The sequence below is a fragment of the Physella acuta genome, unplaced genomic scaffold (genome assembly GCF_028476545.2).
Source record: "Physella acuta isolate Inbredline_101_S28 unplaced genomic scaffold, ASM2847654v3 ptg000533l, whole genome shotgun sequence".
Classification (NCBI taxonomy): domain Eukaryota; kingdom Metazoa; phylum Mollusca; class Gastropoda; family Physidae; genus Physella; species Physella acuta.
Genome location: NW_026732052.1, coordinates 94,978 through 116,521, shown reverse-complemented (window position 1 = coordinate 116,521; position 21,544 = coordinate 94,978). Strand labels below are relative to the sequence as shown.

The 21,544-nt window shown below is 38.6% G+C and overlaps 1 protein-coding gene across 3 annotated transcripts in view; it reads right to left on the bottom strand.

The window, feature by feature from the left end:
• Positions 1 to 1,392: 1,392 nt before the first annotated feature.
• The window catches only part of LOC131945248 (extracellular tyrosine-protein kinase PKDCC-like), a 36,644-nt gene continuing 16,492 nt past the window's right edge, over positions 1,393 to 21,544 (bottom strand). For 2 of the 3 annotated variants that reach the window (XM_059306299.1, XM_059306298.1), the window contains 6 exons: positions 17,307 to 18,139; positions 15,976 to 16,107; positions 3,829 to 4,037; positions 3,254 to 3,516; positions 1,741 to 1,917; positions 1,393 to 1,558 (listed from right to left, as the gene is read on the bottom strand). In XM_059306299.1, the coding sequence (XP_059162282.1) occupies positions 1,467 to 1,558; positions 1,741 to 1,917; positions 3,254 to 3,516; positions 3,829 to 4,037; positions 15,976 to 16,107; positions 17,307 to 18,065 (1,632 nt within the window). In that variant the 5' untranslated portion in view covers positions 18,066 to 18,139 and the 3' untranslated portion in view covers positions 1,393 to 1,466. The remainder of the gene's footprint in view (positions 1,559 to 1,740; positions 1,918 to 3,253; positions 3,517 to 3,828; positions 4,038 to 15,975; positions 16,108 to 17,306; positions 18,140 to 21,544) is intronic. The other variant, XM_059306300.1, reaches the window with a different exon arrangement.

Below are 21,544 nucleotides of genomic sequence, written 5' to 3'. Positions count from 1 at the left end.
GGTTACAGAATAAAATAATTTAAATTTTCTCATCTTGCCTCAGTAGTGTTTTTTTTAGACTATTTAAAAAGCAGAATGTTTTGAATCTCACTTCTATTGGTATAAATGTTTGTTCCCTTTCCCACTTGATTATACATACATGTTTTTAACTTTTTCATTGAGTAAAAATGTGTAAATAGCCACTGATTCACTTTCTCACATCAACCTCACATAAAAATAACTGCAATGTTTTTTGAGAATCTTATTGATAAAGTCACCAACAACAATGTACAATAATAATAACAAGCACAGTATTCACTGGAGCTTACAACCTGACAAAAATGTTGTAACTCAAAAATGTCTTGACAAAAAACAAGGTCATTTGAATCAAATTTATCAAAATTCTTTACAAGTAATATGAGCAGCTATATGTTTACATAAGTGTGAAACAACTTCCAACAAATTCAGTTATCACAGTTAAGCATTGGGCATACGTAAAGACACTTTGTGGGTAGGTCACAGTGATGTGTGCTAACATGAACAGGCAGGTGACATGAACAGACAGGTGACACTGCTAAAACACAGTGTCACCTGTGTGGTGAGTGGTACCAGCAGTAAATAAAATGGATGTGCTCAAGTTTATGTTTTTTTCCTAGTACATTCATTGTCCCACAGTAAGGAAATTTTTTTTTAAAAGGGAATTTTTAAAAATTAATTATTTTAATAAATGAAAACGATTTTTAAACTTTTTAATGGTATAAAAAAATGTTTGTGTTGGACATATATTTTTTAAAAAATTGATGATGTGGTTTGTTAAACAATTAGTTTAATCTAGGAATTCTTGTTACTTCTCAAGAATTTTTTTTTAAAGAAAAACATTGTTCAATGTGAACAAAATATAACATGATGTTTGTGAATCTGTGTTATGTAATTATGCAGAGTTTCTTCAGGCATCACTTCAAGGGTAGGGGGGAACAGAGACCCCCCACCCCAAAAAAAGTCTACGCTCCCTTGAACAAAATGGAATTTATATAGAAAAATATTTTTACCTACATCCACTCCCCCCTCCCGGAGAAAAAAGTCTGGAAGAAACACTAATTATGTCATGCAGTGTTTCTAGCTATTGCTTTAAAAGTTTGCAGAGGACTTACAATTCCCAGGTAAAGTGTGCTTTTTTTCTTTACAAGTATACATGCTTAAAAAACTTGTTAATAAATAATTTTTAAAAAAGTAACATTGTAAAAAAATATTAAATACAAAATTCAAATACATTTTTACTTAAATTTGTACATAAAATTTTCATTAATGGCAACATCAATGAATTCATTTATACAAAAATTCCATACATGGAATTTAATTTTTTATCACAAGTTTCAAATACAAATATTTAAAAAATAAAAAATTGATCAATGGCATAAAAATATTAACGCAAAATGTATCTATTTACAAAGTAAATTGTAGGCCACAGTTGAAAGCTCATTCTTTTTTTACCCTGACTTATCTCCCTTGATGTAAAGATCCGTAAGTTGATTACTTGAAGGGGACGTAATTCCGTTTTTAAAATGAACCAAAGTCCTGCCTGAAAAAAAAATTCGGCTGTTCAGAATTCCAGATCTAAAATTTTAATGATATAATTTTACTACATTATTAAAATTACCCATTTTTTGAAGGACTGTTTTTGACATTATGTTATGGCTTATTTATGTTTATATAAGGACAAAAATAACGTAAACATGTTCTGTTATGTGTATTTTGCAGTACCTGTCCATGTTTTCTGCTGGGTCCATATAAAGCCTTGACACTCGCTGTCCCTATCACAGATGTGCTGGGCCTCAAGCAGGTCAAACACAGAGAGCGTGCAGGATACGCTGGACATGGACAGGCGACATCTGTAGTCGTATTGGCCAGGTAGGTCACTGGAGGTGTACAGGTGGTAATCTAGGAGGATGGGAGTGGGTGGTTTAGTGGTGGTAATTTAATAAGTTGGGAGTGGGTGGTTTAATGGTGGTAATCTAGGAGGATGGGAGTGGGTGGTTTAATGGTGGTAATTTAATAAGTTGGGAGTGGGTGGTTTAATGGTGGTAATTTAGGAGGATGGGAGTGGGTGGTTTAATGGTGGTAATCTAGGAGGATGGGAGTGGGTGGTTTTATCAGGGGCGTAGCGAGGGGGGGGGGTGCGGACCGCACCGGGTGACACCATTTAGGGGGGTGACGCCAAGGCAAAAAATAGCAAAATATATAGAGAAAAACTTGAGGGCGGGGGTGCAAATCGAAAACTTGAGGGGGGGGGTGCAAATCGAAAACTTGAAAGTTTGTCCCCGGGAAGGGTCGCAACGCCTCTGGGGGGGGGGGGGGGGGTGACTCCATTAAGTGCCGCACCGGGTGACACCCAACCTCGCTACGCCACTGGGTTTAATGGTGGTAATTTAGGAGGATGGAAGTGGATGGTTTAATAGTGGTAATCTCGGAGGATAGGAGTGGGTGGTTTAATGGTGGTAATTTAGGAGGATTGGAGTGGGTGGTTTAATGGTGGTAATTTAGGAGGATTGGAGTGGGTGGTTTAATGGTGGTAATTTAGGAGGATGGGAGTAGGTGGTTTAATGGTGGTAATTTAGGAGGATGGGAGTGGGTGGTTTAATGGTGGTAATTTAGGAGGATGGGAGTGGGTGGTTTAATGGTTGTAATCTAGGAGGATGGGAGTGGTTGGTTTAATGGTGGTAATTTAGGAGGATGGGAGTGGGTGGCTTAATGGTGGTAATTTAGGAGGATAGGAGTGGGTGGTTTAATGGTGGTAATTAAGGAGTGTGGGAATGGGTGGTTTAATGGCGGTAATCTAGGAGGATAGGAGTGGGTGGTTTAATGGTGGTAATCTAGGAGGATGGGAGTGGGTGGTTTAATTGTGGTAATCTAGGAGGATGGGAGTGGGTGGTTTAATTGTGGTAATCTAGGAGGATGGGATTGGGTGGTTTAATTGTGGTAATTTAGGAGGATGGGATTGGGTGGTTTAATTGTGGTAATTTAGGAGGATGGGATTGGTTTAATAGTGGTAATCTAGGAGGATGCGAATAAGTATTGAGATGGTGATGTAATGATTAGTATTATTGTAGAGTTTCGGTGTTGGTTTAAACAGTAGAACGGCGCTCAAGATAACTGAGATGGGTTGTTAGTCGTCATAATTTTGAAATGTCCACACATACGTAAGTTGTGGTTGTCAGTTATTGACCAAATTTTACATCGACATCATCGATTAACTCTGATTAAAAACAAAAAATACCTCTGGTTCCGTCATGCGCAGTGAGCCTGTTCTCGCCTAGGTATCTGCCGCTCTGATACTCTCCAACGATCTCGTCCATCGCACGCAGGAGCTGGTCCGTGTTCATCGTCAGGTTCTCATAGCCTTCAAGGACCGTGTCGATGAGGGGCTGCAGGGAGGCGGGCGCCCCGAACGGCAGGAGAACTGATATGAAATACCGCCCTGTTTTCATGATGTTAGCGTATTCGTTTTGGTGTTTGCAATGACCGTGCACACATTCTAACCTGGAGATAAAGCGTTTTGTTTAGAGTAACTTTTCGGTGAGAATAAACAGGCCTACTTTTATTGTAAACTTACCTAAATAGAGCTATAGAATAGGATGCAGCTTAGAATTATTCACATGGAATTGTTGTTAACCTGATTAATTCTTTTTTTGTGTGTGCAACAAAATTACCATTGCTAGTTTTTCGTGCGCAGTTTTCCGTTGCGCACATTTTTGGTCACAATTTAAACATGTGATGGCTTTAATCAGCGTATAGATTTAAATTTTCATTCTAACATGCAGTGATCGTGTTTTATTTTCCAAACAGTAAAACCTTTTTGTAATGCTGACGTCATCATACTTAAAGAGACACTCGTCATCGCTCGCGCAAGCCTGCTCGCCAAAATCTGCATCATCGACGTCGGAGAGTTTTAGACTGCCGTTGACTAGAACAAACTGCGTCCTCTGAAAGTCGTTGAGAGCCAGCGAACCTCGAGGCGAGGACGACAAAAACTGGATCAGCTTCGTCACGTCGTAGGAGATCTGAAAAATTGATTTTTGAACTGGCGTCAACTAGAGAACGTTTTTTTTGTTAAGTATTTTGTTCAATAATTTATTGTTGACTTGTTCTTGTGTGTGTACGTGTGTGGGTGTGTGTGTAGGGGGGGTGTAAACAGTAGTTATTTCAGACATTTGTCTCCTGGGGGGGGGGGAGGGGGTAAGGCATTCGGGACTGTCGCGGGGGGGGGGGGGGGGCACTTAAATGTAAAGTGCATGTATTGTGTGTATACAAACTATATTTCTGTTTCGTCCGGTACGTGTTTCGGGTGGGTTGGGGTTGGGGCGGCAATCCTTTCTTGTTCCCCCCCCCCCCCCCCTCGCCCTGCCCGAAGAGAATGTATGAAAGAAACTTTGTTTAAAGTGAACAAGCGTATCAGAAATTAGTATGGCACCAAAGCAGACAACACAAGAGTATGTGAGTTTCTGAATTTCTTTCTGTCAACTACAGCAATTAAAATAACCAATATTTTTTTTTCTCACAGCTAGAGCTTGCCTATTTACTGTATTGAAAAAGACGGTAGCATTTTAATGAATAAGATACGATTGCTTAATACTCGAAGATTATGAAGGATTATGACCTAGGGATTAGTGTTGTGGATTAAAAGACTTACACCAAAAAAAAAACAACAACATAACAATTAGGCGTAGTTGGATCTTTTTAACATGGGGCAATCTACTAGAGATTAGGTTTGCATTTCTGGCATACTACCTCACGGGGTAACTCTGGCAAACCACGAGCAGAGTTAGCTTCTCTTTGGTTGGTGGCCAGTGGGAGGAAGTGTGAATTAGATTAATTAGGTTAGAGATGAATAGGTTTGTGGTATGTCTTTGTGGTACTTTACCACATGCATTGTCTCAAGTCCGCACACACCCCCTCCTCATATACACACAAGCACGCATGTACACACACAAACACACACACACAACTACCTCACAAACTAGCATGTCTGTCTCTTTTCTGCCCTCTCTCCCAGCAACCACTTACACACATTGGCCGTAACATTCTAATCAAAGAGTAACAAGTGGTGGACTGGCCAGTCTGTGCAGGATTTTTTTTTAAACAAAAGTCAGAATACGACTCTTGGTAATCTCATTAGTGTACCTTCTCTTAGTCTCAGTCTAGCTTTTTAACCATTAACAGATTGACCTATTGACTACCCAGACAAAGTTAAAAATATCATTTTAACCCTCTGTTTCCCATTTACAGCATAACCTATTGAGCTGCCCACACAAAGCAGAGCATTGACATGTTAACCCTCTAATCTCCACAGCCAGCCCACGGCGAGTCTCACTCTAAATATAGCAAAAATTGAACGTGGGTATTAGACTAATCAGGGGCGTAGCGAGGGGGGGGGCGGGGGGTGCGGACCGCACCGGGTGACACCAATTAGGGGGGTGACACCAAGGCAAAAAATAGCAAAATATATAGAGAAAAACTCGAGGGGGGGGGGTGCAAATCGAAAGTTTGAGGGGGGGGGGGTGCAAATCGAAAGTTTGAGGGGGGGGGGTGCACATCGAAAACTCGAGGGGGTGGTGCAAATCGAAAGTTTGAAAGTTTGTCCCTGGGAAGGGTCTCTATGCCTCTGGGGGGTGACACCATTAAGTGCCGCACCGGGTGACACCCGACCTCGCTACGCCACTGAGACTAATTAAGGGAAGAAAAAGAAAAAAACAATAACAACCCAGCCAATAAATGACAACCTGGATGCCGGATTCAAATTTTAAAAACAAAATTGTTACTATAATGAGTCGCGTATTGATTGGATTGATAGAGTACGTCTATATGATCTTAATTTTAAAAAAAAAGTTCTTGCGGGAATTCCCATTTTTCTTTTTTTAACATTCAGCCGTCCTTGACACGACGAAAACAAAAACATGTTGATTAAAACAAGCCGAGACGTTTTTAAAACGACGAAAACTGTCGGAGAGCTGGTTGTTTTTCTCTTGTATTTTTAGCACGCATTGTAGAAGAAAAAAATGTAACAAGCGACGAAAAGAAAAGGGGAAAAAAATGTAATGATGTAATTAATAGAGCTTGGTCGTTAGAACTAAGGACATTTTTAACGACATATTAAAAATGTCGTAAATATGTTGAATTGTGTGAGTTGATTAGGTATAATTTAAAAACCACACACACACATGCACGCACACTCACACATACACTCACATACACACACAAACACGCACATGCGCTAACAGGAGAATACAGATTTAGCAGTTATTATTTGTGTTTAAAGGTTTAAAAACTTTATTTTCAATACGTATTTGTATTCTAACTTTTTGATCTGCACAACTGTTATATTTTATTTCACTTTTTAAACTGCTCTCGAATGTAATGAAAAAAAAACAAATGTGTAATAAAATTGTTCATTTTTCTGGGCTTAAATTTATTTTTTAGCTTCCACTAGCTGCCTACCACATTCTTGAGTTAGACGGCGTTTAGCAATGTATTTACAGGTCACTGTGGCCAAGTTATAGCTATGGGTGCCTAAGACTTATGCAATGGCCAAGTTATAGCTATAGGTGCCCAAGACTTATGCAATGGCCAAGTTATAGCTATAGGTGCCCAAGACTTATGCAATGGCCAAGTTATATCTATAGGTGCCTAAGACTTATGCAATGGCCAAGTTATAGCTATAGGTGCCTAAGACTTATGCAATGGCCAAGTTATATCTATAGGTGCCTAAGACTTATGCAATGGCCAAGTTATATCTATAGGTGCCTAAGACTTATGCAATGGCCAAGTTATAGCTATAGGTGCCTAAGAGTTATGCAATGGCCAAGTTATATCTATAGGTGCCTAAGACTTATGCAATGGCCAAGTTATAGCTATAGGTGCCTAAGACTTATGCAATGGCCAAGTTATATCTATAGGTGCCTAAGACTTATGCAATGGCCAAGTTATAGCTATAGGTGCCTAAGACTTATGCAATGGCCAAGTTATATCTATAGGTGCCTAAGACTTATGCAATGGCCAAGTTATAGCTATAGGTGCCTAAGACTTATGCAATGGCCAAGTTATAGCTATGTGTGGCCTAAGACTTATGCAATGGCCAAGTTATATCTATAGGTGCCTAAGAGTTATGCAATGGCCAAGTTATATCTATAGGTGCCTAAGACTTATGCAATGGCCAAGTTATAGCTATAGGTGCCTAAGACTTATGCAATGGCCAAGTTATATCTATAGGTGCCTAAGACTTATGCAATGGCCAAGTTATAGCTATAGGTGCCTAAGACTTATGCAATGGCCAAGTTATATCTATAGGTGCCTAAGACTTATGCAATGGCCAAGTTATAGCTATAGGTGCCTAAGACTTATGCAATGGCCAAGTTATAGCTATGTGTGGCCTAAGCTTTATTGCAAGGATCAAGTTACAGATGGCCTCATACTTATGTCAGTGACCACGCTATATGTGACTTACCCTAAACTTGACCCCCCCCCCCCCAACTCTAACATATCCTGACGTTTCAAAACGCAACTGCCACGCTACCCCATGCACAAAGCTCCCTCAAAGTTTAAAGTCCTGTCATCCCTTCATCAAAATGGATTGGTCTTTTCAGTCACCCCTATTTATGTTAAAGATGGTTCGTCCTGTATACCTGTCATAAAACAAATTCTTACTATTGGTATAAAACTAATAGACTCTACCAAAAAGAGGAGTGTTATGATGTGTGAACCATTGTATTACAGTAATGGATGGTATGGTTAGGATTAAGGCTATAGTATAACTTGGATTTGGGTTTGATTAATAATATATAATGGTTGGCTTTCAATTACCGATGGATGTTTGTTTGAATAAACAACATTAGTTTACTGCTTTCCGTAGACTAACACCCCTTTCAGAAGATTCAATATTTATTTCATTTTTATACTGGCTTGCCAACAACAACAAAACCACCCCCCCCCCCCCCCCACTTCCGTCACGTTCATGAAAAGTGTTCACAATATTTTCACCCTGATTGCTAAAATCGGAGTCGTGAATGACATAACATGGTCACAGGTTACTTATTAATATCAGTTACGTCATTACAAAGTGTTATGTAACGGGGTAGTTGGTCTCGGATTTGTGAGTTGTGTTTCTAAAACACTCAATACTAATCCTGTCATCCCTTTTTTTCAAAATGGTTTGATCTGTTCTGACACCCCTATTTCTTTACTTAATTTTCTGTACGCGCGTGTAAAAAAAAATGTCTTAATATTGGTATCAAACTAATAGACTCTTCCTATAAGAGCTGTGTTATAATGAAGGAATCATAGTATTACCACCTACAGTAATTTCGGCAAGGATTAGGGTTAGGGCTATCATATAACTTGGATTTTGGGTTTGATTACTAATATTTAAAGGTTGGCTTTCAATTACAGATGGGTGTTTAATAAACAACCTAATAGTTTAGGTCTAAAACTTTCCGTAGGCTTACACCCCTTTTCAGAAGATTCCATTTTTTAAAGTTGTGCCAATCACAACAAAATCAACCTTCCCCCCCCCCCCCCCCCCCCCTTCCGTCACCTTCATGAAAAGTGTTCACACTTTTTTCAGCCTGATTGCTAAAATTGGAGTCGAGAATGACGTAACATGGTTGCAGGTTACTTAATATCAGTTACGTCATTACAAAGTGTTATGTAACGGGGTACTTGGTCTCGAATTTGTGAGTTGTGTTTCTAAAACACTCAAAATTAAGTCCTGTCATCCCTTTTTTCACAATGGTTTGATCGGTTCTTACACCCCTATTTCTCTCAATAATGTAATAAGCAATAATCTGTTTCCTTTTCCGCAGTTGAAACCCCTATTTCAGAAGATTCCATTATTATTACATTATTGAAAAGTGATGATAAAATTAAACTCTCTCCCCCCCCCCCCCCCCCCCACCTTCCTTGTCGCATCAAAATATAAGGTTGACATTTTTAGTGTGACAACACGATGTCGTAAATAACGTAACAAGGTCACAGGTTATGTAACATCAGTTACTTCATTCAAAAATGTTATGTAACCAGGCATAAGCTGGTCTCGACTTTGTGGGTTGTGTTTCATAAACAATCAAAATTAAGTCCTGTCATCCCTTTTTCCACAATGGTTTGATCGGTTCTGTCACCCCTACTTTTTATTAATCGATTGTTAGTTACGCGCACTTAAAAAAAATGTCTTAATATTTGTATCGAACTAATAGACTCTTCCTATAAGAGGTGTGTTATAATGAAAGAATCTGCGTGGTATCACCTACAGTAATTTGGGCAAGGATTAGGGGTTGGGCTTTGTTATAACTTGGATTTGGCCAACAACCTAATAGTTTAGGCCAACTACTTTCCGTAGCCTAACACCCCTTTTCAGAAGATTCCATATTTTAAAAAAAAGTTATGCTAATCACATCAAAATCAACCTCTCCTCCCCCTTCTCTTTCTCGTTCATGAAAAGTGTTCACACTTTTTGTAGCCTGACATCTAAAATTAGAGCCGTGAATGACATAACATGGTCACAGGTTACTTAATATCAGTTACGTCATTACAAAGTGTTATGTAACGGGGTAGTTGATCTCGAATTTGTGAGTTGTGTTTCTAAAACACTCTAAACGACTACTTTCCGTAGCCTAACACCCCTTTTCAGAAGATTCCATATTTATTGAACAGCTGTGTCAATAACAACAAAATCACCCCCTTCCTCTATCTGCCCCGTTCGTGAAGACTGTTCACTGTTCAGAGTTGTGAATGACGTAATAAGTACATAATTTACGTAACATCAGTTACGTCATTTATAAGTATTACATAACGGGGTAGCTGATCTCGATTATGTGAGTTGTTTCTAAAACACTCAAAATAAATCCTGTCATCCCTACTTAAACAATAGTTTGATCTGTTCTGTCACCCCTACCTTTTTAAATAATGGTTTGTCTGTACACACGCCACTAGAGTATGTAAAAGAGTATGTTAAGATATGATATCCACCTTTTTACTTGTCCATCATTATCTTTTTACAAACATCTTCAAAAGTAACTAACTGGTTATAATAAATTTGCCTTTCAATCATTAAAGTTGCAAAATAATATAGACTGAAGCCGGTCCCTCACTTGAAAATAATTGACTATTTCCAGTAGCAGTATCCCCCCCCCATACTTTAGCTTAAAACGAGCTTTTAAATTAATTTTTCTAAACTGTTTGGCGCCCCTTAGGGTTCGGCCCCCGGACGGTCGCACCACCCGCCCTCCCCTAGCTACGCCACTGGGCCCTCGTGTCATATTTAAGTGTCGCTTATCGTGTGTTATCGTTCAGTAAACACAGACCTCAGCTATTGACATAGAAAGTAATTAGCCAATGGCACTTGCTCGAGACATTCGTTTAAGATGTCAACGACAGATATTTACTTCATATGCTTGCTTCATATATTTGCTTAATATATATTGTGCGTCGTATATTTTGCTTCGTTTTTTTTCCATAATTTTATTCAAGACATTTGCTTCTGATATTTTGATATATCAATCGTTGTCATACATCGTATGTCAGTCACACACACACACACACACAAACACACACACACACATATATATATATATATATATATATATATATATAAATAAAGGTCCCTTTTCAGACCTAACGGTCAGTAGGGCAGATGAAGTAGATTTTGTTTCTTGACCTCGGTAAATGAAGGAAGAATGTGGTCAGCACGATGCTCAACCACCTAACTCTTCCACACACGAGTCAGGTTCCCATCAGAGTTGGCTGGGCTCCTGGACGTCCCTCAGTCAAGGGCCCGGACTTCAGATGTCATTCGGTGTCATACAATCAGATGGCATTCGGTGTCATACAATCAGATGTCATTCGGTGTCATACAATCAGATGTCAGCCAGTGTCATATTATCAGATGTCACCCAGTGCCATACATCTCTAGCCCACACCTCAGCAACACAAGCCCCCAGATAAAATCTCTGCCCGATATCACAAGTGTCAACTATTCGAGAATTTTCCTAACGTACCAGCGTAACTGTTTAGTTTTACCTTATTTCTTTTTATTTCCTTTATGTTTGTAAATCTGTAGAGATAGCAATTTCAGGATTAGATTAGTTTTTATATTCTGCCAATATTTAAACGTCCATTTGTTTATTAAATCTACAGGCTTAGAATTAGCAAACAAAATTATATTTCTCATTAAGACAGGTAGCCTACATACTGCGATGAAAGTACAGTAATTATAATTTCTACAATCTACCCTCGCTATATCGCCTAATATTGAAATCAATAAAACAGATTTTAGAAAATAGAGATTAAAAAAATATAGTTTACAACTGAGTCGGCACTGGTTCTAAATTACGTCGGCAACGATAAATCAAGGGAAATAAGACAAGCATAAAAATTCACATTCCTAACCGTTTTCAACAATATACGAAACAATTCTTAAATTAAGTTAGCAACGATAAATCAAGGGAAATAAGACGAGCATAAAAACTCAAATTCCTAACCGTTTTCAATAATATACGAAACAATTCTTAAATTAAGTAAGCCAAGATAAATCAAGAGAAATAACAGTTTAACACGAGCATAAAAACTCAAATTCCTAACGGTTTTTAACAACATACGAAACAATTATTAAATTAAATCAGCAAAGATAAATCATGGTAAATAAAACGAGCACAAAAACTCAAAACCGTTTAAAGCAGTATACGAAACAATTCTCCAACCCACGAAGTGTGAAGAAATTATCGTCTAAAACCAGCGTTTTGGCATTATCGTCGGATTTCATTTTAAAAGCAATTCATTTTTTCGTGACAATACAGTTTAGTCACCGCTGCGGGCACGTGTTTTTTACGGTTAGTTTAACAAACGATACGTCACCTTGGTTCCCGCGTCCCAGTGTCTGACACAGACGTTGTCACGTCTGTTGGACACGATGAACTGGGGGAGGGGGGGGGAGACAAACAAGTAACATGCTTGTATAACTTAAATAGTTAAAATTAAATATCAGCTAGCTTTCAGTTTGCCAGTTAAAAATTCACATCACGCGCAAACTGAACACGAACATTTTTTATTGTGGTTCACTTTTGGCCAAGTGAAAATTTTATGAAATTCGTTTTAGTTTATTAGTATTAAATACCTTAATAAAGGTTTTTACTTAATTTATTACAACTAAAATGTCAGACAAAAATTCGAAAGAAAATACTGAAACAACTGTTTTGAGGAAATCTAAAATCGTTAAAATCATAAACAGAATATTTCTGAAGTATTTTTAAAAACTTACTTTGTTACGCTGAAAACTAAGCTAATGTTGTTTCAGTAAATTGTAAAATATTATGTGATTGATTCCCAAATATTATTTTAAAGCTCTTTAGCCGTCTTTAAAATCTACATCAGCGAAGAAGGCCTATATAGCTTAGTTTTTTAAACTAAAGAAAACCACTAAACAGATTTTTAATTAAACATAACCACTTTACGTATTTTTAATTTTTAAAAATCCTTTTGATAGTAGGCTGTTTTATTTTGCAGTAATAACTGTTTAAAGTTTTAACTTAAGTTCTTGGTTGTCTATCCCTACCTTTATTGTGTAGGATTCAACAAAAGTCACAATAAACAATAATGTGGGCCTAACACGTGACGTGGAGCATCCAATCGTTAACTTACATTTTATACAGTTGTGCCGGGATTTTAAAAATGCTGCAACACTAGGGTCAAGGAGTGCGATGTTCTCTGTGTGCCCTATGGGCCGCCATCTTGTGGTACTCAAATCAATGGGTCTGTCGTTTGATGGTGGGAGAATGCATCGCTGGAGGGTAGGTGGCGCCACTGACGACAGGGATGTGGGACCAGGAGGGTTAACTGAAGCACCCAACTAATTGAGTGTGGGTGTATGAGGGTTAACTGAATCGCTCAACTCATTGAATGTAGGTGGATGAGGGTTAACTGAATCATTGAAATCATTTAATGTGGGTGTATGAGGGTTAACTGAATCACTGAACTAATTTAATGTGGGTGTATGAGGGTTAACTGAATCACACAACTCATTTAATGTAGGTGTATGAGGGTTAACTGAATCACCCAACTAATTTAATGTAGGTGTATGAGGGTTAACTGAATCACTGAAGTCATTTAATGTGGGTGGATGAGGGTTAATGGAATAGCTCAAGTCAATGAATGTGGGTGTATGAGGGTTATCGAATCAATCATGCTATTGATGTGATTGTTCGAAGGTTAGCGGAGGGTCAACAGGGTCAAATCTTTATAATAGCTTTACATCTACATGAAATTCGGTCAGTCCTCTATTAGGGCGGTTCATTATGTGGACGGCTCATTATGTGGACGGCCAGTTATGTGGACGGTTCATTATGTGGACGGCCCGTTATGTGGACGGCCAGTTATGTGATCGACGCGATATTTGGACGGCCCGCTTTGAGAACAACTCACGATGTATGATTATTTAGGTAAATGTAGTCTGTATGTCGCGATAACGAAGGGAGAGACATTACACCCCACAGAGATTTGTAAATACAAAACACCCAAAAGAGATTCGTAAAGACAAATCACCCAAAAGTTTTAGAAAAAAACACCAAAAAGAGATTTGTATAGACAAAACACCCAACAGAGATTTGTATAGACAAAACAATCAACAGAGATTTGTATAGTCCAAAAAAAGAAAAAAAAAGATAAAACAACAACCAGCTATCACTTGTTGAAAAAAGGAACACACATTTTCTCCAAAACACACTGGAACACATTTCTCAACATAATAAGTTATTTCTAGTTAATATTGCTAAGACTGGCTTAGAGTATTTTTTTTACTGCCTACTCTTAGACTATAATCATAGACGGATTTATTTTACCTTAAGGTCTTTAACCGTGTTATTTACATAAAGTCTGAATCTATAATATAAGCGGGCTGTGTCTGTCCGTCCGTCATCGCTATAGATTTTGGAACCATAAAAGTAAACTATGCACCATGCAGTGCTTTTGAGTGCACCGCAGTGTCTTATTATAAGTATTAGAGTAGGGTTTGTTTATATAACGACATAGAGCTATTTTATAATTTCCACTGTTTGTACAATTTTGCATAACGTAAAGAGAATATTAAATACATGCACATTGCTAAAACATATTAAAAGGATCAATGTCAAATATCGTTTTCGTTAATATTCCTAGAGAAAGTGGATACATTTTAATAACATAATAGCTGTAGGTTAGAAAAATCTAATTAAACTGTTTAGTAATTTTGCCAAGGGAGGTATTTTAAAAATAAATTGAACTCACGCTAAAAATGTGAATGCAAAATCTGCAAGACGGAATAATTGTTGGAATAATATAATTAGCAAAATGTGAATGCAAATTATGCAGACGTGTAAGAGTACATTATTGTTGGAATATTATAATTAGCATTGATTGATAAAAGGCTATTTTTTATTTATTTTATTCACTGAATGTAATGTTTACTACTTATAATTTTTAATCAACTATTAAGCACTATTATAGACGCGTCATCACGTTCATTCGGTGCGCAATGGTTTTAGTTATGAAACTCTATTGTAAATTTTTAAAATTTAAAGTACTGGGAAAAAATGCGTGAATGGATAAAGTGAAATATTGTAGGTAAAACACGGATATTTTAAATACTGCCTATTATTTATACTGTTTACTAATTATTATTCTATCTTTCGGTTTGCGGACAAGCTAGGGGTTTTATAGGAGAGGCGTAGCGACGGGGGGGGGGGCATATGTCCCCGGGTGCCAACCTTAGGGGGCGCCAAAGTGGGTTGGAAAAAATTTGCGATGGGGGGGTGGTGGAAATCGAAAGTTTTTAGGGCGGGGGGGACAGGGGTGCAAATCGAAAGTTTGAGGGGGGTGCAAATCACCGGAAAGGGCGCGATTTGGCGCTACGGGCTAGACTGTGAGCAATATGCCTTTATGATTGCATTTAAATTGTGTTTATGTTATGAGTGTTGTGTTTGTTTTTTCGTTTGTGTTTTTTTTTTGCGTTCGTTTGTGTTTAGTTTTGTCCTGTTCCCAAGTTGGTACATTTAAAAAAGATTTACCGTGGCAGAGCACGGGATGCAGCTAGTTCGTGTATAACAGCAAAAATCCGGTCATCAAATAGAGTCGATAAATTTTAATTAGTATCCAGCCGGAGTTGGAAAAGATAAGGATGACTGGATACTGCACTGGCCGCAACATTTATTCTAAAGCTTTAAAAAAAACCTCAACTTCGTATGCTTATTTACAATCCAATCCCAAAACTTTTAAGTTTAACATTTATGTGGTATGATTTGTAAAAATTATAGTAGTTGTAACTGTTACAAACCTGTTAAAGTTTAGGGGCTTGGGAGCATGCTTTGAGGGTGGGAGGGGGGGGGGGGGGGGAGTCGGGTGGTAGCACGCTAAGCTGCTAGTATACAGGTCTCGAGTTCGGATCTCGGTACGAACTAGTGACTGCAGGACGTCCATGAGCCCACAATGATGACTTCACTCACGTTAGGGAAAGTAAAGGTAGTTGGGCATAGTGCGGACCAAACTATCCCTGCATATGCTGAGGTCAAGATACATGAACTCTACTTCAACTGCCCTAGAGATCGATAAGTCTGAAACGGAAAATTTACTTTTACCTGCTTGGGGTCGTGTAAAGCCCAAGTATACTTTCTGCTCCGACAAATACACACCTAACGACAACAGACGAGCTCTACTTCCTCTACTACTAGTAAGCCTCCATCGTATCCAAAAAAACGGTACGTTAAAAGTCATGTAATTCAACTGTGCTTGTAATTATTCTTTATGTCTGACCAGCGAAGCACGGGTTTCTCTGTTAGTTCCTGTGTTTTACAACACCCCCCCCCCCCCCGCTCCAAGTCCAGCCCATACGTCACTTATAAAGCCATCGCTCACTGTACATACACGCACACATACACACATACACACACACACGCACACACACACAACGTACATCCGAGTACTCACCCGTAGTCGATCTTCCCATGTCATTTGTAATAGTCTGATCAGATCAATAGGTTCTCCCAGTTCAGTCACCATGGCAACCGTGAGCTTGAGATCCGCATCAAACGCCGTCGGTGAAATACAGAACCCTAAAACCTGAACAATGGTAGGAGAGAGAGAGAGAGAGACCAATTACCCGCCGTGGACACAAACAGCTGTAGTGTCTATACACTTTTCTGACATGATTAAGCGAACATTTATCTCCATGGCAACTAAAGAGAGGAAAAAATCCACAAAAGGATTCTATTTTCGACTAAAATAGATGAATGATTTTAGTTAAACTTTTTGAAAATACATTTTTTCCATAATATTACCTTGTTTATATAAATTGTAGCAATCAAATTCGTTAACATCACAATTAATACAAAATAAAAACGCGAATAAATAAAGTTACGAATCATTTGAAGTTTTGAAAAAAATAAATTTAATTACGAAGTATAAATTTGATGAAACTGGAAACTTGTGTGTACAGTTGTGTTGTGCCCATTCCTTTTTTAAGATGATGATTAAAGGATTACATTGGTCAGTACTCAACATTAGTTGGAGCTGAGTGAACCAAAATATTTTTAGTCATCGCAAATCTGCTTTATTTTATTTTTATTTTTCAATGTTTTTAAAATTGTGTCTGATTTGTATTGTCATTATGGAGAGAGGTGGGGTAGAAGGGTAAAGAAAAAAAGCAAAAACAAAAAATATAAAGTTCTATAACGGTTATGTGTGTTTTTTTATGTTGATATCTTTATTTAATTATGTAAATGAGCGTTCCATTACTCGCTTGAAAATTACTTTGAAAAATGTAAGAAACTGCTTGTTTTTTTTTTCACTATTATAAACATGTTACTTTGTATAACAATAAAACTAACTTGCTATATAGTTCAGCTATAGCGTATATATATATATATATATATATATATATATATATATATATATATATATATATATATATATATATACATATATATATATATATATATATATATATATATATATATATATATATATATATATATATATATATATATATATATATATATTCAAAACAGTCACTCACCTTGACTACACAATAACTCATCTAAATTCAAAAGTCACCCACCTAAATCCAACAACCACCCACCTAAACCCAATAGTCACTCACCTTGACCCAACTTTCATTCACCTTGACCCAAAAATAACACTGACCACACAATAATTCACCTATACTCAACACTCACCTTGACCCAACAGTCACTCACCTTGACCCAACTTTCACTCACCTTGACCCAACAGTCACTCACCTTGACCCAACTTTCACTCACCTTGACCACATTCTCATGGACCAGCGACTTGAGCAGCTGAATCTCCTTGACGATCTTAGCCGCCGCCCTGTTGTAGCACCCGGTCACGTTCCCGCCCTTGTCCAGACAACTTTGGACGTCCCGTCCCCCAGCGTCCACGGTCTTCACCGCCACATGCCTGCCGCGCACCACGCCCTTGTGGACGACCTTGGTCCATCCCCTGGCCACGTACGTCGGTTCCTGCATTTCCTCAATGTCCGAACACGTTAACAAATCCATGCCTTCCTCGCTGTCCACACTCGATTTAAAATCGCCGAAAGTTACAAATTTCGGAACGGGTTCTTTCGTCGCGATGTAAAACCATTTCAAATATCCGGTTACGTCAGCGTGGCCCATTAACTTCCGGATGTGACCTTTGAGAACGTCGTGCCGCCCTTTGTTGTCGTTCAATATTTGCCCCAGTGGGGGCTCGGAGTTAGTCAATTTGTTTACACTATACGAACCATTCTCAGTGTCTAGAGACGACTTCCGGAAATTATTTCTTTCATTACTGAAAGTGTTCGTTTCCGGTCCGCCATTTTGAGCAGACGACACGACGAACACGTGGTACACCTGAAGCAGAACGAGGTTGGCCAGGCTGAACACGACCAGGCAGGTGAAAATGTAGAGTTTGGCCTGGCGAATGGTAGACGACGTTTGGAGCTGTTGGCATGGCGATGTCACCTTGACCTGGTACAGTGGAGAGGTCACGTCTTTCATCCTAATCTGTGGTGACGTCATTGTCGTATGGGGCTGACCATCACCGGAAGTGTTGAGCAGATATCAGCACGTGCATTCACAGGGTTCCAATTGACCTGCAATATTTAAAACCAAAACGAAAATAATTAGTTAATCATCGAAGAAATAAGAAGAGTAATATTTTACTGGCTATAACCTGCCTGCTATAACAGAATAATGCTCATATTATATAATACAAAAATATGAGATGTTTAAGGCAATACACTATAAAACCCTATATTACATTTCCTTTGACCACCCCTATATTATATAACAGGTTGACACGGGGGTTATATGGCGGAAGAGCGTATAATCGCTAATTTAAAAAATTCCAAGTTTGGAACCTCGCAGATGAGGCTCGTTAGCTGGGAACAGCAACCGATCTAAGCGACAACTCCAAAATCAAACAACTGCTGCCTTGTAGTTTGTTCTTGGCTGGACAAAGGCTATGGAAGCAAATCCAAAAAGAAAAGCAGGCTGAAATCGCAGTCAATGGCCTCAATGGCGCATAACCAGTTGACACGTATTCTTAATTGTGATGGAGGCGTGGTCATGGTTGATAAAGCTCGATCACTCCCAACACTAACAATTAAGAACGAAGAAGAAGAAGAAACAACTGCTGCTTGTAGTTTGTTCATGGATGTACACATACTATGGAAGAAAATCCAGAAAGAAAAGCAGGCTGAAGTCGGAGTCAACGTGTCATATGGTGTATAACATGTCACTGAATACTTAATTGTGATGAAGGAAATCCTCTACAATAGTAATGTTAAGACCGAAAAAGAAGTAGAATATACTAGTAACAATTTCATTCCACCCAAACCACAACGCAATACAAAACTAAATTTCAGGATTTTCAGGATTATTGGTAAAATTTATTTTATTTTAAGATAACTTAAAATGAATATTGAGTTATATTGTGTTTTCAATTCTTAAACTAGCAAACTTTAAAATCCCAGAGGTTTGTAAAATTTATTCATAAAAAAACCAGGGAAATATATTAAAAAAAATTAACCAGTGGTAATTATGGCTATATTGATATAAAATATTGTGCATTCATTATAAGTCAGTAAATATGAAAACACTATAGATAAAATTAAGTTAAAATAATATAACGCAATTTTTAAAAATCGTATTAAGCTAAAACAACGTATCATTTAAAAAATATAGCAACCCAGGATATGGCGTACAAGTAATACAGTATCATTTCAGAATAAAAATGATTAAGTATTACATAATTGACTTAAATATACGGGTAAATATACGATACAATCAAACACACTGATTCAAAAACAAACATGCATGGAATTTCAACCCTTTTAGGCAACATCTCAGATTGAAATATTTTCACGACAGTTTTACTGTATTCAGTCAATCAGCCAATCAATCGATCTATCATCCCATAAATCAGGAGGGGGGGGGGGGTTCCTTTGTTTGGGGAACCACAGTAGACTTTTTCACAATTCTTTGTCATATTTTCTAGGTCTGCTAGTGCTTGTAATCAATTTGTTTCTATCTCCGGGAAGTGAAAGTGCCTTCCCCCCCCCCCCCCCCCCCCCCCCCCCCGCCACCAAAGGAATAAAAAAAAATGCCCCTCATGTCTGAGAGAACCTTTGCTTGTAATAATTCTGCAACGAGCGGTCAAGTCCATTCCTGTGTCCTCCATCCAATGTCCTTTCTACCTCCCTCGTCTTCACCCACCTGGCACCGTGCCGTGCATGCTTGTCTTTAATAACTGTATGAGCTGGAATACTGAAGGAATTAACGACAGGTCTACCCTGTCTGCAGATTATACAAAGCGTATCAGATAAGTTGCTGCCAGCTGAAATATTGTGTTTTATAACATCACACACACAAAGTTTCAACACAGGTGACACGCAACACATCTTGTGTTTCTTTCAGACATTTTTCTTGGGGGGGGGGGGGCACTTGGTATTTTTGGGAAGGGGGTGGGGCGGACTAAATTTTCATGGGGGGGGGGACACTGGTAAAGTATATATTACCTATGTAAATTCTATTTCGTTTAAGGGACGGGGGAAGGGGGGACGGTAGACTTTCTTCGGGGGGGGGGGGGGGGGGGGGTTGGCGGAGATAAATCTGTAACATACACACATTAGCAAAAAGGACATTTAACACAAGTAAAATACAGCACACAAGGTGTGTACGTAAGTCTGCAACACACGCACACACATAAACAAAAGGACGTTTCAACATAGTTAACATACACTACACAAAGTGTGTACTAAGTCTATGTCATACACATATAAACAAATGGAGTTATCACAACAGGTGACACCACGCAACACAGAGTACGTCCTTAAGTCTGTAACATACACATATACGGATATTTTAACTCAGATGACATAAAGCACCCTAGGTTTGCTCGTAGGTTTGTAACATAACACATTAACACGCGGACGCCTCAACACAGGTGACATAAAGCACCCTAAGTGTGCTCGTAAGTGTGTAACATAACACATGCACACATGAACACACGGACGCCCCAACACAGGTGACATAGAGCACCCTAGGTGTGCTTGTAGGTTTGTAACATACACACATACACACATGAACACACGGACGCCTCAACACAGGTGACACACATCACAGTGGGTGTGTCTGTAGACCTGGTGCCAATGTTCCACTAACAGAGACAGCAGATATCTCCAGGTGAGCCTCCAGGTAAAGATAACGGTGACAAGCCAGACTCCTAAAGTCAGAATCCCCTTTTCTTTTAGAATGCATTACGGCATCCTAAGATGTGTGGGGTATTAAACTATTTTTATTTATTCTAACGTATTCAGTTTATAAATGCACATTCACACATGAGAAAAAAAAATTGTAAGACTTAATTGTGTACCGTAGGATAAGGTATTGATCATTTATTCTCATAAGGATCAGGTACTGATAAAATATTCTCATGAGGGTCAAGTATTAATTAAATATTCTCATAAGGGTAAGGTACTAAACATTTATTCTCATAAGGGTAAGGTACTAATTAAATATTCTCATTAGGGTCAGGAACCGATCGAACATTCTCATTAGGGTCAGGTACTAATTAAACATTCTCATAAGGGCCAGGTACATCTTGTGCAGCTATTCGACATTGGATTACTTAGCCAGTCAATCCTAAGGTCCAACAGCTGGTCAATCGAAAAGTACTGACTTAAGGACAGCTATACTATCGAACAGCCGGATGACTAAACTGTCGGACGACCAAACAGCCGGATGACTAAAATGTATGTACGACCAAACAGCCGGATGACTAAACTGTCGGACGACCAAAAGCCGGATGACTAAACTGTCGGACGACCAAAAGCCGGATGACTAAACTGTCGGACGACCAAAAGCCGGATGACTAAACTGTCGTACGACCAAACAGCCGGATGACTAAACTGTCGGACGATCAAACAGCCGGATGACTAAAATGTCTGTACGACCAAACAGCCGGATGACTAAACTGTCGTACAACCAAACAGCCG